This window comes from Aphis gossypii, chromosome 2, assembly GCF_020184175.1.
Source record: "Aphis gossypii isolate Hap1 chromosome 2, ASM2018417v2, whole genome shotgun sequence".
Taxonomy (NCBI): Eukaryota; Metazoa; Arthropoda; class Insecta; order Hemiptera; family Aphididae; genus Aphis; species Aphis gossypii.
In genome coordinates this window covers 36,181,765-36,197,717 of record NC_065531.1, presented here as the reverse complement: position 1 = coordinate 36,197,717, position 15,953 = coordinate 36,181,765, and the positions used below count along the sequence as shown (strand labels likewise).

At 26.5% G+C, this 15,953-nt stretch overlaps 3 protein-coding genes across 11 annotated transcripts; 1 reads left to right on the top strand and 2 right to left on the bottom strand.

Annotated features, from left to right (window-relative positions):
- Positions 1–318: 318 nt before the first annotated feature.
- On the bottom strand, positions 319–10,359 carry LOC114127132 (gustatory and odorant receptor 22). Of its 4 annotated transcripts, none has more exons than XM_050202099.1 (8): positions 9,104–9,222; positions 7,011–7,212; positions 3,824–4,071; positions 3,516–3,770; positions 2,217–2,498; positions 2,048–2,119; positions 877–966; positions 319–699 (listed from the first exon to the last, which is right to left on the bottom strand). In XM_050202099.1, exons 1-8 carry the CDS (start codon positions 9,140–9,142, stop codon positions 676–678), a joined length of 1,212 nt encoding a protein of 403 aa, XP_050058056.1. In that variant the 5' UTR covers positions 9,143–9,222; the 3' UTR covers positions 319–675. The 4 variants fall into 4 exon arrangements, with proteins under 4 accessions (XP_050058056.1, XP_050058055.1, XP_027847075.2 ...); XM_050202098.1 differs by having other exon boundaries at positions 322–727; XM_027991274.2 differs by lacking the exon at positions 9,104–9,222 and adding an exon at positions 10,219–10,359 and having other exon boundaries at positions 323–727.
- On the top strand, positions 9,186–11,636 carry LOC114127115 (prenylcysteine oxidase 1-like). 2 transcript variants are annotated; one of them, XM_027991256.2, is made up of 6 exons: positions 9,186–9,346; positions 9,485–9,587; positions 9,652–9,861; positions 9,921–10,101; positions 10,166–10,377; positions 10,729–11,636. In XM_027991256.2, exons 2-6 carry the CDS (start codon positions 9,512–9,514, stop codon positions 11,463–11,465), a joined length of 1,416 nt encoding a protein of 471 aa, XP_027847057.1. In that variant the 5' UTR covers positions 9,186–9,346; positions 9,485–9,511; the 3' UTR covers positions 11,466–11,636. The 2 variants fall into 2 exon arrangements, with proteins under 2 accessions (XP_027847057.1, XP_027847064.1); XM_027991263.2 differs by having other exon boundaries at positions 9,190–9,346; positions 9,482–9,587.
- LOC114127140 (arginine/serine-rich coiled-coil protein 2) lies at positions 11,484–15,305 on the bottom strand. Of its 5 annotated transcripts, none has more exons than XM_027991285.2 (8): positions 15,178–15,305; positions 14,868–14,973; positions 14,322–14,393; positions 12,810–13,000; positions 12,584–12,724; positions 12,347–12,489; positions 11,866–12,258; positions 11,484–11,798 (listed from the first exon to the last, which is right to left on the bottom strand). In XM_027991285.2, the coding sequence occupies exons 2-8, from the start codon at positions 14,931–14,933 to the stop codon at positions 11,638–11,640; spliced, it is 1,167 nt and encodes a 388-aa protein (XP_027847086.1). In that variant the 5' UTR covers positions 14,934–14,973; positions 15,178–15,305; the 3' UTR covers positions 11,484–11,637. The 5 variants fall into 5 exon arrangements, with proteins under 5 accessions (XP_027847086.1, XP_027847102.1, XP_027847109.1 ...); XM_027991301.2 differs by adding an exon at positions 13,595–13,670 and having other exon boundaries at positions 12,810–12,997; positions 14,868–15,271; XM_027991308.2 differs by lacking the exons at positions 14,868–14,973; positions 15,178–15,305 and adding exons at positions 13,331–13,440; positions 13,595–13,670.
- Between the last annotated feature and the right edge of the window lie 648 nt (positions 15,306–15,953).

The window sequence follows — 15,953 nt, the reverse complement described above, 5'->3', positions numbered from 1 at the left end:
TATTAACTATTAATTTATATAAATATATTTATTATATTTTATTAATAATTTATACAACCTGTAAACATAATATATTCTTTAGAATAATCATAATTGATAAATGAGGATAATAGTGATTGTAGGCCTGAAAAAAGAATTCATCCGGTAACAAAATAATATGATTTTAGTAAAATGTTTTCCCTAAAAATAACATGAAAATTATTACTTTCAAGTTTCAAGTACTTATATAACATTATAATTTTAATAAACAATAATATTTATTATGAAATACCATATTTATTATATTACATACATTATTTTAAATAAATAATTAGACGATTGGTTTTAGTATAATAAATTTAAACATTTACATATACTTGTATTCAGACTACAATAATAAAATACGTATAATAAATCTTAAGCAAAAAATGTAAATAAATTAAAGCTTCGTTTTGCAAACCTTTTAACAAAATACATCATATTAGGTATATATTGTATCTATAATATTAAAATAACTACCTATAAATATGAATAACTTATAACTCTTAGATAAAATACTAAGTAAAGTTATCTAATACTAAATTATACCAATAAGTATTAAATATAACTATTTCACACAATATTATTTATGATTTTTCAATAGTTTTACCTTAACGGAAATTGTTCAGCTAACTGATGTTGTATATTGTTTTGGAATTATTTGAGATTGAAATGCAACAACTAAGTTAAAAAATACAGCAAGTATAAACTAAAAAATATAAATATATATTAATTTAATCAATTAAATTTTCCACTTTATAATATACTCAAATACATATTATGTTATATTATTATTACCTATACTTATTATAATTTAGTAAATGTAAAAAACAAATACTTGCGTATAAAGGAACTTACGTTAATAAAAAGTTCTCTATTAACATCACAAAAACCACCAAAAGTAATATTCGGTCTACAAAGTTGGATCATTTCTAAAAAATCTTGTATCTGAAATAAATTATAAGTAATTTTATAATTAATCAAATATTACATATATTTTGTGGGAATTATTATTTATTATATAGTTCCGCACTATTGACAATTTACTGATTTATATTTAGTGACGTAGTTTATTTGATTCTTTTTGTAAATTAATTATTTGAATATTAATTGAAACTATATAAACCTATACAAAACCTTTTTCGGATCTTTCTCTAATGGAGGACTAGTATAGAAAAATTGACGGTTAAAACTTCAATATCAAAGAAACTAAATAGATTCACATTAAACATTTACCACCAAAAAAGTTTAATACTTATAACTTGCCTGTAACTCTATGATAACCAAACCCCTTCGTCCCTAACTATAAAATACCTCAGATTAACGCTCGACTGCACACCTAGCTGTATTCACCGTATTAAAACTAAAAGAGAACCATTTAACTCCCAGCTACATGTACTTAAAACGCTACTCATTGCATTAATAAACACACTATAACTTAGAATTTAGATATAAAGCTACTAATGTAAAAATACTCCTCTAATACCAATCTGTCCTATGGCCTTCAATTAGGTATAGGTATGAAGAAATTCCAAGTCTACAATCTGAAAAATTACAGTTATTATAAAATATTATCCAAAAATGATAAAAATTTCTTCACCATACATATCTAACAATACCATTCAAACAAATTTACATCTAAAAACTGTCCAGAAAAAAACAAAATATTTCTTTAAGAGGTTTCACGCTTCTCTTTGTATTTAGATCTCACACTAAAACTTTAATCCATGACTTATTCATCAACATAATTCATCGTAATTCTCCAAAATACCTAAATTGAAAATATTTTAGAGACTTATACAAATCAATAAATAATAGTAATAATAAAACAACAAACAAACAAATAGAAATAGTTTCACTACTGATGAGTAACTTCTTCCATCAATCAATTCACTGTCACGTATTTTATTTTCACATATTATCAAAATTTCTGATTACCTTGATTATTAAGGAATATATATTTTTTAAATAAAATAAAAAGTTATAATGAGCTATACACTTTAAAAATAACTGCACGAGCTCGACTTACTTCTCTCTGTGTTTGTTCCACAAGACCACTCATGGTTGAATTCAGGATTTTCCACTGTAATTTTTTTCCTACCTGAAAAATATTTTAGAATAATTTTAAATTGGTAAGTTTATTAAAATTAAGTTTTGGAATTGTTAATTAACCAATATTTTAGGTTAAATATAGGCACCTCTGAAAGAGCTATGTACGACGCTTCACTATACACCATAAGTAAAGAATTTGTAAACACAAGTGGCACAACTATAACGGAAACCAGGTAGTTCTCAGGGCTTATAAGTGTCATGGTAAAATAAAACCATAATGTTGTACTGGATATATATATGACAATTGCAATAGAACAATAAATTCCGCCATGAACGATCCCGAAATCTGTTATAAGATGTGACATATAACACCAAAGTTCTGCATGCTCTCTAAACCTGGTTGACGATCCCTTAGTTACTATTAATTCCTGTTCAAAACAATATATTTAATTATTATAATCGGTTTGATTGTTGATAATCCTGAAACCCTCTTAAAAATTAAACCTTGCATTCTTCCTAGACAAATAAATATGTATAATTTGAAATAAGTAGTATTAATATTTTTATTTAAATCCCTTCAATCAAATCGTACTATCCTATATTTTGGTTTATAAATAATTATTATATCTAGTGTAGACAAATTATAAGTATTATTAACTTTTTTAATTAAAAAAAAAACTTATCAAAATATAACGACTCTTTCAACGATATTCAGATGAGCTGACTTAATATATTTTATATACTCCTTTCGTGGTCAATAGATACTCAAATTACTTATATACCTAACGAGCGATGTATATAAAACAACCTTTATTTTGTAATTAGAACTATTATATGATATGTTTTATGTTAAAATTAGAGTTTAATCACTTGTCAAGCTGAAAAAAGGTACTTAAAATTTAAATTAGGTATTTTAAATTTATCTATAGCCTATAGGGCAGGAGCGGCCAAACATTCGATCGCGGACAATTTCAAAGTCGATCATGTTAAAATTTATTTTAGGGCCACGTGCCATACATGTTTCTTTATTAATTATAGTTATTCAATAATAAAAAAAATTTTCTATGGAAATCGATCCTCAAAGGTGAAGTATATTTTAGTAGATCGTGACCAAAAATAGTTTGGCCACCTCTGCTATAGGGCATAGGCTAATAAGTATATACTCGTATAATCGTTAAACCGTAAGAGTCCACAATTATTTATTTACCAATAATATTTTAATTTTCTATTTGAAGCCTAAATTAATATTTACAATCATATGTATAAGGCATAAGTCAATATTTTATATAATTTACTAATTTTATAGAGCGATGGATACCACAGATAAACGTTTGTTCTATATTGTCCTGTTGTGAATGATTTTAGTTTACTTATTAATAGTAAGTATTAATAATTATAAATTCTCAAGTTAGACTATATTACTATATTATTTATTAAGTTCTAACCATAATACGCTGATTTATGTCTTTACTGATATTTCTGAATATGTGGCAGTTGATATAAAAATATCCAGTTGTTAAGTTTATGATGCCAAATATGATAATAAATAATATGGAGTTATTTAATTTCCACTCTTTAACAAATATTAAACTTGTTAATATATTAAATGCCATGAGAGCGGTTGGCAATATTGTCACAACCCATACTAGTTTGGTTATATTCAATTGAAGAGGTTTTCGCATGCACAATTCAAATTTGTCCTGAAAAATAATTATTGATATTTGATTCTTTTTTAACAATATTGTATACAAACTTGAAAAATGTTCCATCGATTCCAATATTCAGGTATATTTTTCATATCGGTCCAAAAAATGGGAAGTAAAAAGGAAATAAGTCCTATCGAAGATCCAGTAACTCTATGAAGTAAATTAAAAACAACTGTATCCGATTTGACAAAATATTTGTAATCCCCGTATAATTTATAAAATAACAAAATATTTAAGCATACAAAAATTGATAAACTGTATAACATAATCCAGGAGATCAATGTAAACACTGGCCCTGTAAAAAAAATAACCTATAATTTCATATGTATAGATACAGAGTAGGTATAATCAATACTGTAGCTATAATAACTATACATAGGTATTATTTAATAAGATAAATAAATATTAGAAATTAGAACCATATTCAACATCAGTCAATAAAATTACATACAGGCTACTTATATTTATTATTCAATTACCTAATTATAGATTTTAAGAGAAACAATGAAATTATATTGATTTTATAAAGATATGTGATTTTTTTTTCGTGTGTGTGTGTGTGGTCGTGTGGACACAATAAATATTCCTTAACGGCTTCAATTTTCAACTTTGAGGATGGTTTTGGATAGAAAATTGGATCGGTTGTAAGACATTTTGTACGGTCACCCAGAAAAAACTTAAACCGCGGATAGTTTGTGCTATTTTAGGTATCAAGTAACAATAGTCAATATGGCGGACAGCTCATACAATTTCAAGTAGAAAAAAATGTATACATATTATATAATTTGTTATTACAAAATACAGGTAGTTAACAGACATAAATAATAATAATATCTATAATAATAATTTGTGCTATGTACAGGCTTCGTGCATTTTTTAAATATTCACTGCCAATAAATTATATAAGTCATAATATAATATATATATTTAAAAACTAAAAGTAAGTATATTATAGTATACTTACTATATATAGAAAATTATTTCAAGTAATTATATGTATTTATTATTATTTTATTTTCATGCTGTGTACAGGCTTCGTGAGTTGCTTTTTTTGTGCATTTTGGTCTTTCTTTCTTACATTTTTGTTTAAATTACTAGCACATTCGTCAAATTGCAGGTATCGCAAAACACTCTAGAAACTTGGATTAATAAACGATCCAACTAATTTATTGAATAAACTGTTCCATTCTTCACTAAAATTATTTTTCCTATTTGAATTATTAATTGTTTGATGTCTGGCATTCCAAATTTGAAGAGGGAATCTAAGTATACCATTCTTTCCACTAATATAATATTATGTTGAATCAAAATAAGATATTAATGGAAATATACCTTGAGTAAAATACATATCAACTATTTCATTAGGTATTTGGTTCAACTGGCAAAAACTCTAAAGATGTTATTATTTTATATTGGGTTTTGGTTCATATTCCAGTTCATAGTGTGTTTTAGAGTGTATAAATTAATGGTTATGTTCTATACTCTGTTCAAAATAAGAAACGTAGTTGGCGGCGGTCAGACAACACCCGTTTGTCTATCTCTACCGAGGTCAATATCTGTAAGCCGACTGTATATAGTAACCACTATCTTATACGTATTTATAGTAGTCGGCAGTCGATTACGTTTCTTATTTTGAACAGAGTAATAGAGTATACTGTGTCAGTGTGTCACCAAACTTATGTCTCATACTGATTGTGATCACTATCATTATTCACGATCAAAAGTTTTAAGTAATTTAATTTTATCTTATCTGGTAAAATATATTTCTTCTAAATTTATACCATACAAAGTGGCCGCGGTATGCAAATAGATAGTACAAAATGTCCGTTTACCAATTGGATCTAATCTGTACTTTATAGAGAGGTTAAAATTAAAATTCCCAGTACTTTTTTTTATAATCGAAAAATGGAAATCTTTACGCAAATAAAATATATTATTATTAAAATAATTACCTATTTTGTAACTTATGACCTAAACCATAAAACTTTAATGCAGGGGTCGGCAACCCGCGGCCCACGGGCCGCATGCGGCCCGCGATTACAATTTATATTAGTATAAAAATATGAAATACCACATTATGTATTTTATGTTATATAGTTGATAGACTGTGAATAAATAAAGGTTATGGTCCGTGAAAATTTTTTTTTTAATTTTTTGGCCCCTGACACCAAAAAGGTTGCCGACCCCTGCTTTAATGTATATTATTAATTTTAAGATATTTTTTACCATATAAAACTTTTTAATATTGTTTTATGGTAAGTTCAAAAACTAATAAGTAATAACAATGATTGAGAGTAATATAATATTATGATAGTATATTAGTATGTACTAATGTACTATGTATATTTGTATTACCATATTGTAAATGTATTAAAAATATATAATAGGTAAATGCAATTTTTCGGAAACAATCAAACCAATTTACCGTAATACTAATGATAAAATTAATTATTTTAATTATTTTTAAAAAACAAATCATGAAATGTATTATTACTATATTAATAAGTGATATAAAGCGACAAACCATTTCCGCTCATAGTCGTTTTTTGTATAAAATGATGTACAGTCTGTAGAACTCCGATTATCCGAATGCCAATCAACCAGACGAGAAAAAAAATTAAAAGTCGGCTTTTTTAGTTTTAAAATATGTCACATATTATAATTAAAGCTTATTTTGTTTCAGTTAAATATTTTAATAAAATTATTTGTTTATGGTTATGAATTTTAAATTATATTACACACATATTAATAATAAATGCATACATAAAATTATTTAACCTTTGATGTGTCATATGTCAATAATCCCGATATTTGCTTATCCGGACCACCCTTGACATTAATTAGTCCGGATAATCGGAGTTCTACTGTATAATATCTATAATAGTGACCCATTCGACATCTAATATACAGCCGAGTGGTACCCTCTTGCTTATATTTTTAAGAATGATGATTTACATATAATATTATTAACCATGGTTTATATTGTTATCATCGCATAATTAATCTTTAGAACATCTGAACATCTATAAGTAATAATATATTTCTATTTTCTAATTAATAAAAATAATGAAAGGTTTAATACCTGGGTAATTATGTACTTGTTTATACTATTTTAAACAGTATTCTTATACATTTTAATTTATTACAATAATACCTAAAGATATTGTTACTTATAGATGTCCATCAATTTTATTTAACTGTAATAAATAAATAATTTCGTTTTTTTTACTATACCGCTTGCATGTGTAGTAAATGGCATTACTCCGAATAATTTTAAGGCTACGATTATAGGCTTTAACTGTTTAAAATATGATGACCTTTTTCTTTTTGATCGAATCGTAATAATTGTTCTGATGTCAAGAATATAATTCTCCTGGTTGAATATTTCTTTTGGTAGCATTTTCTTCTTAAATATTTTAATTTTAATTTTCAAGCACTGTTAATAAATATGATACAATAATATAAAATATATTGATTAAGAATCATACAACAATCATTTACATAAGAAAAAAAATAAAAATAATAATAAATAGTAAATGTATAATATAACGTGCATCTAACTCTATAAATAAGCTATAACAATTTAGTTTTAAAGGTCAATAATGTGCATGTGTTCAAATTGATTTTGAGGTTTGAACTATGTATAATTATTAGTTATATTAAAAAGTTCGATTTATAAGTTTCCACTAAACAATTATGAACATTATAATTTGTGTTGATTTTAGTTAGAGATAGGTCGTGTACCTATATACCTAATAATTAGCTTATACCCTATAGGTTATAGTGCATTATTATGACTGTATCTACTTGTTCATGTTTTAAACAAATTATATTTTTATTGTCAAGTCCCTACTTATGAGTTATTTTGCTATAATTATTTACTAATCTAAATTTCGGAACAATAATACAAATATTATTACTAGGTATACTGAAAAATGAGTCGACTAATATTAAAACCGCAGTGAATTAATCCATTGGCAATATTATACAATATATTTTATTATATATATATACCTATACAATATACATAAACCGTAGCCCGTGTAAATACCTGATGGATAAGTAAATATTTTGGGAATTTATACGACAGACATGGCGCCCATAGGTAATATGTAGGAGGGGTCAAAATAAATTTTTTCAAATGTTAGGTAATAAAGATTATAATAATATTATAGTAATATTTATTGAGCTACAAGTTTTTAATATTTTTTGTCTAGGTGGGGGCAAGTGCCCTATCTTGCCCCCCCTCCCCCCAATGGGCGCCCATTACAACAGATATTAGGTACTTATTTTATCTACACAAAACCTGGAGTAATATTTTTATACTTTAGTTTAAAAAGTCATTGTTTTCTGATATTATTATTTGAAATGAAATACTGTTCAATACATTTTAATTAAAAAGTGATGTAATTATTAAAAGTTATTATTAATTATATTAATTTATTATGTAGCTATCCATTCAAATTACAGCTAATATGATTTAATTTTCTTAATAACATTGTTTCAATAAATTTTCTGTTAATTACCTACATTAAAAATTATTTTCTGTATTTACCTAATATTTTATTTATCGGACTTTTGCATATTAATTATGAAGTTATGAAGTTCAGTTCTCATAGGTTAGGTTTAGATGTTTAGAAAATAACGGGGGCAATTTTGAAAATTTTATTAGATAAACAACTTAACTTAAATAAAAATTAGATTATACAAAGTAGGTAATTTATTTATTGTTTTATTATTATGTATGTATGTATCATGTATTCGTGTATTTTTTCATGTACCTATTCATTAAAAAAATCCATTGAATACAAGTGTACCATGTTTTTTGAAAAATTGAATTATTTTCAATTTTCAAAAATCTGTTAGCCTGTAAGGCTGTAACTCGGTAAATTTTAGGTAGGTACCCATATTTTATGTCAAAAATAAGGGTCGCTAATAAAAAAAAGTTAAGTTGTATTGCGCATGCGCAAACCAAAGGAGTTAAGAATTTGAAATTTTCCCAAAATGTGCACTTTGATACCACTTGTCTACCAATCTACCACAGCGAACCGTTTTTCAATCTAAGGCCATTGAGCTGAGATATTTAGATTTATAAAAAAAAGTGCTACATATAAAACGGGACACACTGTATATCCATAGACCTTAGTAAATACAACGATTTAAGATAGTATTAAGTAATATCTTAAATCGTGGTGGATACGGACTATAATATTATATGTATTATTTATATATTAAAAAATAAAAATGTATATAATATAATATATCATATGTATTATATCATATTATTACTCTATGGTAAATATTATCCACCTTGCGTATGTGATTACCATAGTGATAAGTTGAGTTGTTATCACAATTATTATCATAGTTGTTATCAATATCAATTTTAATTGGAAAATGCTTAGCAGTTAGCAGTTAGCTCATAAATTTACAAAGTATACTGAATAGTGTATAATCGTTTAATACATTTCAAACTTTGAATTTCGAAATTCCGACTCGATTATACATTTATTGATCAATACTGAAACTCAACAAACAAAATCAACTCTACTTTAATTATTATATAAAATGTAAATATTATTAATTAATAGAATATATATATGTTAGTTAGTGAATTATTAACTAATGTTAATTCGTATTTTTGCTGTTTAAAAAAATATAATTGTTATTAATTCATTCATTTAATATTGTTCCATGAATTCAAGTAGCTATTCTATTCGGTCCAAGCAAATAAAATGAAATACTTATTGGAAACGGTAATATGGTTATTACTTCTATTAAAATCTACAGACCAATCAGATTTGAATATTGGTAGGTTTTTATTGAATTTAAAGTTGACTACTCAACTTAAATAGTTATAATTTTTATTTTACAGCAATAATCGGTGGTGGCATAGGTGGAACATCTTGTGCATATTTTTTAAAAGAAATATTTAAGGATTTAGTTAATTTAGATATATATGAGGGCAATAAGGTTGGTGGAAGATTAGCCACAGTAATTATGAGCGATGGAAATGAATATGAGACTGGTGGATCAGTCATTCACCAAAGAAACAAATATATGTCTGATTTTGTAAGTTACTTAGGTAAGTTGTTCAACAAATTTTTTTTTAGTTTAAACTGCAACTAATTTTATTCAAATTAGGACTTCAAAAACGTAAGTCAGTATTTAAAAATGAACGACTTGGTTTACACAATGGAAAAGATTTTGATTTTATAGAGAATGACAACTATTATATAAATTTGATGAATATTTTATGGCGATATGGTTACAGCATTAAACGTTTGCAGGAATTTATTAATAGCATGCTTGACAAGTTTGAAAGGTTAAAAAAGTTAGCTCTATTAAAAACCACAATTTTTTTTAAAAAAAAACTGTTTTGTTTTTAGAATTTATGAACTACAGACCAAGGGTCTAAGTTATGATTCAACATATGACTTACTAACAGCAATGGATCCTTCATTTGTCAATTATCTTAATATTTCAGTGAGGGATGCATACTTGAAAGAGGAACATTTTTCTGAGTCTTTAATCACTGAACTTGTACAGGCATCCCTTAGAGTAAATTATGGACAAAATACCAATGTTCATGAATTTGTTGGTAAGAATTTGTAAGCTGGCTAATTTTTAATTGCTTATACAGATTAATTTACCTTATTTAAATTATTTGTATAAACAATTTGATAAAATATATTTCTAAAAAAAAAAAAAATTATTTAATTTAATTTTTAATTCATCAACAAATGATTATAAAAATCACGGTAGATAATATAAATATAATCTACTGTGATAAAAATGATTAATTTTAAATATATTGTTAACTATTATAGGATATAATATAGGGTATGTTTTATTTTTGGTATTATAACAGTACAAGATCTTTAATTTTAAAATAAAAATATAAGACATAATATTATCTTGCGATATGCTAATGTTTATAATTTTAATACAGGATCAGTTTCTATGGCAGGAATGGATGGATCATTATGGTCAGTAAAAGGAGGTAATAAAAGAGTTGTAGAAAAACTACTTGAAAAATCCAAAGCACATTTGGTACCGGAATATGTGGTCCAAATAACTAAAAACAATGATTCATATACACTATTAACTAATTTTAAAAAAAAGGCAACTTACGATTATGTTGTGTTTGCTGCACCTCTTGCAGAAAATCAGAAAGTACCAATCACTTTTTCAAACATGCCATTAGCATTAAATAAAGTCGGTAAATACCACCAAACAGTAAGTACATTGGTTGTTGGTGAGATGAAAAGAACACAATTTTCATCTATTTCTGATGATTTGTTACCAATTACTATTATATCAAACAATGAAAATGAGTTTTTCAATTCAATCAGTAATGTTGAAGGAGTCAATGAAACCGGAAGTTTAAATGTTTGGAAAATATTTTCTCAACATCCACTATCTAACAATCAGATAGACCATTTATTTGAAAATGTTAGTGATGTTAAAGTTGTAGATTGGTTGGCATATCCTCATTATAAAGTTCCAACCGAATCACAGAGTTTTCACATAGCTGATCGGCTTTACCACATTAATGCCATAGAGTGGGCAGCAAGTGCCATGGAAATGAGTTGTATTGGTGCAAAGAATGTAGCACTGTTAATCAAGAAACACTTTTATAGCAATGAACTAAATGAAACAACTAAATGGTCTCATATGGAACTATAATGAATTTTAAGGCTAATATAATGTCAACAACAAAAAATATGTTATGTATTTAAATAAAACATAAATTATAAGTGTAAAATATACAAAAGATTTCAGATTAAGAAACCTAAAATTAAATACTAATAGTGTGGTTTCAATGTACAATATTTATATAAATTTATAATGATAAGATCTACCGCTGTTGAAATGTACCGAATCCAAGACCCAGCCCTCGATGAGTATGTGTTGCCATGCGAGCAACTTCATATTGACTTTCCATTGAGTTAAACATTTCTTCTTGTTTTTTAATAATATCTTTTGATTGTCCTTGTTGAGATGTTTGATTATCACCACCTATATTATAAAAATTGCTTGTTAAAAAAAAAAAAAAAAAAAAATCTAGTTTGTAAAAATAAATTACCTATCCCATTATCTTTGATGCCCATTAGTCTTTTGAATTTGGCAGTAACTTTGCCATCCTGATCCCCAAATTTTGTGGACTGCCAAATGGTTGCAGTCTTGTTGTTAGCTATTACAGATGGTTTAGCTTCTTCAATTTGTTTAACAACTTCATTGTTTTGTTTATTTCCCCATAACAGTTTGCGTTTTTGAATCTGTTCAGCATATTTGTTGGGATTTACAGCTACTGGATTGTAATAAGATGGTAACTCTATTCCAGTTTGTACTTTCACTTTTTCAACTTGTGCTTCCATAGATTTTTGGAGTAACAGTTGAGGGGTGACTGTTGTAGTTGAAGGCAGTACAGAATTCCCAACTGCTGGAACTTTTAATTCAATCCCCAATTTATCTAAAACTAAATAATAATCATTAATAAAAAAAATTGAACTTTCGTTATCTAAATTTTTTTTTAAATACAATAAATCTAAAAAATAATTTATTACTTTGCCGTTTATTATTAGCCTTCTTTTCTAAGAAATAATTGTGTGACGATGTATATTTTTCTTTACTTTTAGACCGACTGTGTTTATTGTGATTCTTTGTTTCATGTCTATAATGTGGGCTGGATCTCCTACTATTGCTATTCCTTTATCAAAAACAAAAAAATAAAAGTAAATACTAAATGTTCTAAACTCTTAACAAATATTTAATTATTTATAATAATATGATACACTTAGTACCTTTCACTACGGCTGCGTGATCGACGTGATCGTTTTTTACTATGACTATGACTACGAGATCGTCGAGATCGTTTTCTACCACAACTGCGACTTCTTGACCGACGAGAGTGCTTTTTACTGTGACGATCTCTTGATTTATTTCTAATTTATACACATACACATATATAATATAATAACAATAACACATTGGATTAAAATAAATTATGCGTAAAAAAAAAAACTATACCTTCTATGACGAATATGACTTCTTTTATCTTCATCAGAACTACTATCTTTTGTATCACTATGGTTTCTATGTTTGCTGGAATAACGTGATCTTGAAGTCTGCGATACAGAAGTAGGAGATGATGCTGAACTAGAAGGTGAAGTTTGACTTTTAAGTGGAGGTGATTTGGTTGAACTATGGTTTGATTCCTGCTGAAAATATAGAACTAAATTAATTAATAGATAAAAAATAAACTAATATTTTTTATCATATTAAACATATTTGTTTTATTATCAGTCAATTATTATGTTTAAATATGTAAATATAATATAATTGATGAGATATTATCAAATATAATTTAATAATTAAAAATATGAATGTCAAAAAAAAGTAAGAAGATTGTCAATATCGGTATTTTAAATTAATAATTAAGACCTAACAGTTAATGATAAATAAAAAATATACCTTCTTCAAGGCCACAGCTCACAGAGAATGACGTCTAGCGGGAAAGGGTTTACCTGATTGTTTTTGTTATTACTCACCAATGTGAATGTACAGTATTGATAATTCAGCCGCATTCAATATTCCTCTTCAAGCGGCGCAAACAATCAGTGGCAAGAGACTCTCCCACAGTCGATTGACTACTCGTGGACTATTTTATATATAATTTCAGAACAATTTCGTGTTAATATTGGTTTTAACCGGAATTTACTTTTTTTTAGAATTGAATTAGGTACATTAATTAGCTTACTTATTTTTTTTTTTTATTATTTTGTATAGCCTACTTCAAAATATGTTTTACCCACCTTCAATTTTGGTAATATGAATTTAACCAGGACGACTTGTGTAATCATACTGAATGGCTGGTTTCTTTAATAAAATCTTCAGAATGAAAACAAAAATATCATAATGAGGATTTAATGGAATTAAAAAGTACGAAATTAAGATATGTAACTAAAAATCTTTAAATTACTTAGTTAATCTTCGTGAGCCAAAACAACATTATCACCAGAAAAATGAAAAGATACATTATTAGTACCACTATACTAATGTCTAAAAAGTTTTATTACTATAATGAGAAAATTAAAGTTTAAAACTTTTATAATAATTAACAGTAGAGAAGTACTTCTAAGTACTATTAACTTTGAATAAAGTTGTGTATGTTAAAAAATAAAACAATTTAAATGTTTTATGGATGTAGTAAAAAATACTTAAAATAAGAAAATAGTCTATGCCATTTGTTATTATTCTGAACCATGTAAACAAATATATATAATATAGAGAAAATATAATTAAATCAATAGACACCATAAAATATTATATTTTTCAAATTCTGTCCAGAAATAACTGATTTAAATGACAAATCATACACACTTATAATCTAAAAAATATTCTTTATAATGTTAAAGGTTAAGTATAAATAATAATTTAAATGTTATGATATAGAAATGCATCTACCTAATGAACTTAAAAGTAATTAAATGTCCTTAGCTAACATTAATCATAATAGATTAATGTTGTACTTATCCATACCTCACTCATATCCATGGTAACTTGTTCATAATTTGCATCTGCTTCCATTCCATTAGCTCTGGTAAGTTTAGTCTAAAAATATTTAATAGAAGGCGTGATATAAATTTTTTAGGTATATATAGATAAATTTAAATTGGTTAGTTATCTATTTATTGATTTAGTTTTTTATTTCTCAAAATATTAATAATACCTACTTCCCTAGTTGTAAATAATATACAAGTAGAATAGGTAATCAATATTATTTTAAATACCTACTCAAAATAAAAAAATTTTCGTAATAAAGACGCAAATACGCAATTAGCTGTTGATTGATAAAACGATTATCTTAAACACGTACCTATATTATGTAAATCGCCGTTTAAGTCGCAATTATATAAACCTAATTAATTATAACCTATGTATCTGTGTAAGTAAATATATAATATGACCATGAAATAAGTACATGAGAACATATATCTTATTAATAATATTAAAACACTCGACGTCATGATTTATGAAACAATGAAAGTGACCGGGTGGTAGATTATAAATGCAAAATGAACTTACAGCGACTTCTCTTCGAGGACTCGAACTGTTGTCGTCGTCACTGACGTAGTTGCATAAACTTTCCATATTAAATGATAATCGTTGTTTGATCGTCCGTTTTCAGTCACTTTTCAGACGAAATAAAAAATCAAAAACAATGAAAATATTAATCGACCAACTTTCAGATCATCACGTAAACGACCCAAGTCACCAGACGGAACATAGACGATGAACCGTGTAAACAAAAATAACAAAGAAATTAAATTGATTCGTTAATAGACACTGACGCCGCTGACGAAAACAGAAAAAATCGTTGAAAGTTAAAACTTACAAATTATAAATTGCGAATAGATCTGCGCTATGCGACAAAAAAACTCGTAAGTTCTAAGTCAATTCCCTTCTCCCGCTCTTCACGCCTATTGAGTGTAGCTGCTCAAGTCGCAACACGGATCGACAAAATGGCGTTGTCCTTTCTTGACTCCGCCCACCATCATATGTTTGATTTTCCGTGGTCACACTGCAGTACTGCACAATGTATAAACACTATAAACTTTTTACGTTTTATACTAATTCTATTTTTTTTTCTATGTTCTTAGGTTTTACGTTTTTTAGTAAAAAATTTTTACGTCCTGTGTAAAACTTATCACAGAGTAGAACGAGTAGTCAGTAGATAATATATTATCTAATATCTTCACATATTGTGCTTTGAAAAATATACTTAAATCGTGCGCAAAACCATGTTCTAAACAAACATTTAAACATTTTAACATTTTTTTTTTTTAACATTTTTTAACTTTTCTATTGATCAGCTGATCATGTAATCCCACAGATACATAAAAAGTTTTTATATATCTATGTGTAATCCACATTCCATTACGTTCGCCTTATTGCCATAGATAATATGTTAATATATATTATGTATGCTTATTGCTGCTCCTAGAGGGTTAGAGCATACTGCTAATTAGTAATTTATTACTAGATTTATAATCTATATTATCATGGACCTTTGTAAAAGGTAAAGGTCTGTGCCCTATATAAAGATCCAGCTCTCACTCTCATAATTAATCAGTTGACTCTTGACAGTTCCACAGTTCGTGCTGGTAACTT

Bases quoted from the DNA above. Each gene is read 5' to 3' on its own strand.
- LOC114127140 (XM_027991285.2), bottom strand. From the start codon at position 14,933: ATGGAAAGTTTATGCAACTACGTCAGTGACGACGACAACAGTTCGAGT. The intron at 12,725-12,809 runs GTATAGTTTTTT...TGTATAAATTAG, and splicing joins AGTCATATTCGTCATAGAAG to AAATAAATCAAGAGATCGTC. The intron at 12,259-12,346 runs GTAATAAATTAT...ATTATTATTTAG, and splicing joins GGCTAATAATAAACGGCAAA to TTTTAGATAAATTGGGGATT.
- LOC114127132 (XM_050202098.1), bottom strand. From the start codon at position 9,142: ATGATAATAATTGTGATAACAACTCAACTTATCACTATG. The intron at 7,213-9,103 runs GTAATCACATAC...ATTTATTAACAG, and splicing joins CAACTCAACTTATCACTATG to TGCTTGAAAATTAAAATTAA. The intron at 4,072-7,010 runs GTATAGTAAAAA...TTTTTTTTACAG, and splicing joins ATTTACTACACATGCAAGCG to GGCCAGTGTTTACATTGATC.
- LOC114127115 (XM_027991256.2), top strand. From the start codon at position 9,512: ATGAAATACTTATTGGAAACGGTAATATGGTTATTACTTCTATTAAAA. The intron at 9,588-9,651 runs GTAGGTTTTTAT...TTTATTTTACAG, and splicing joins CCAATCAGATTTGAATATTG to CAATAATCGGTGGTGGCATA. The intron at 10,378-10,728 runs GTAAGAATTTGT...ATTTTAATACAG, and splicing joins CAATGTTCATGAATTTGTTG to GATCAGTTTCTATGGCAGGA.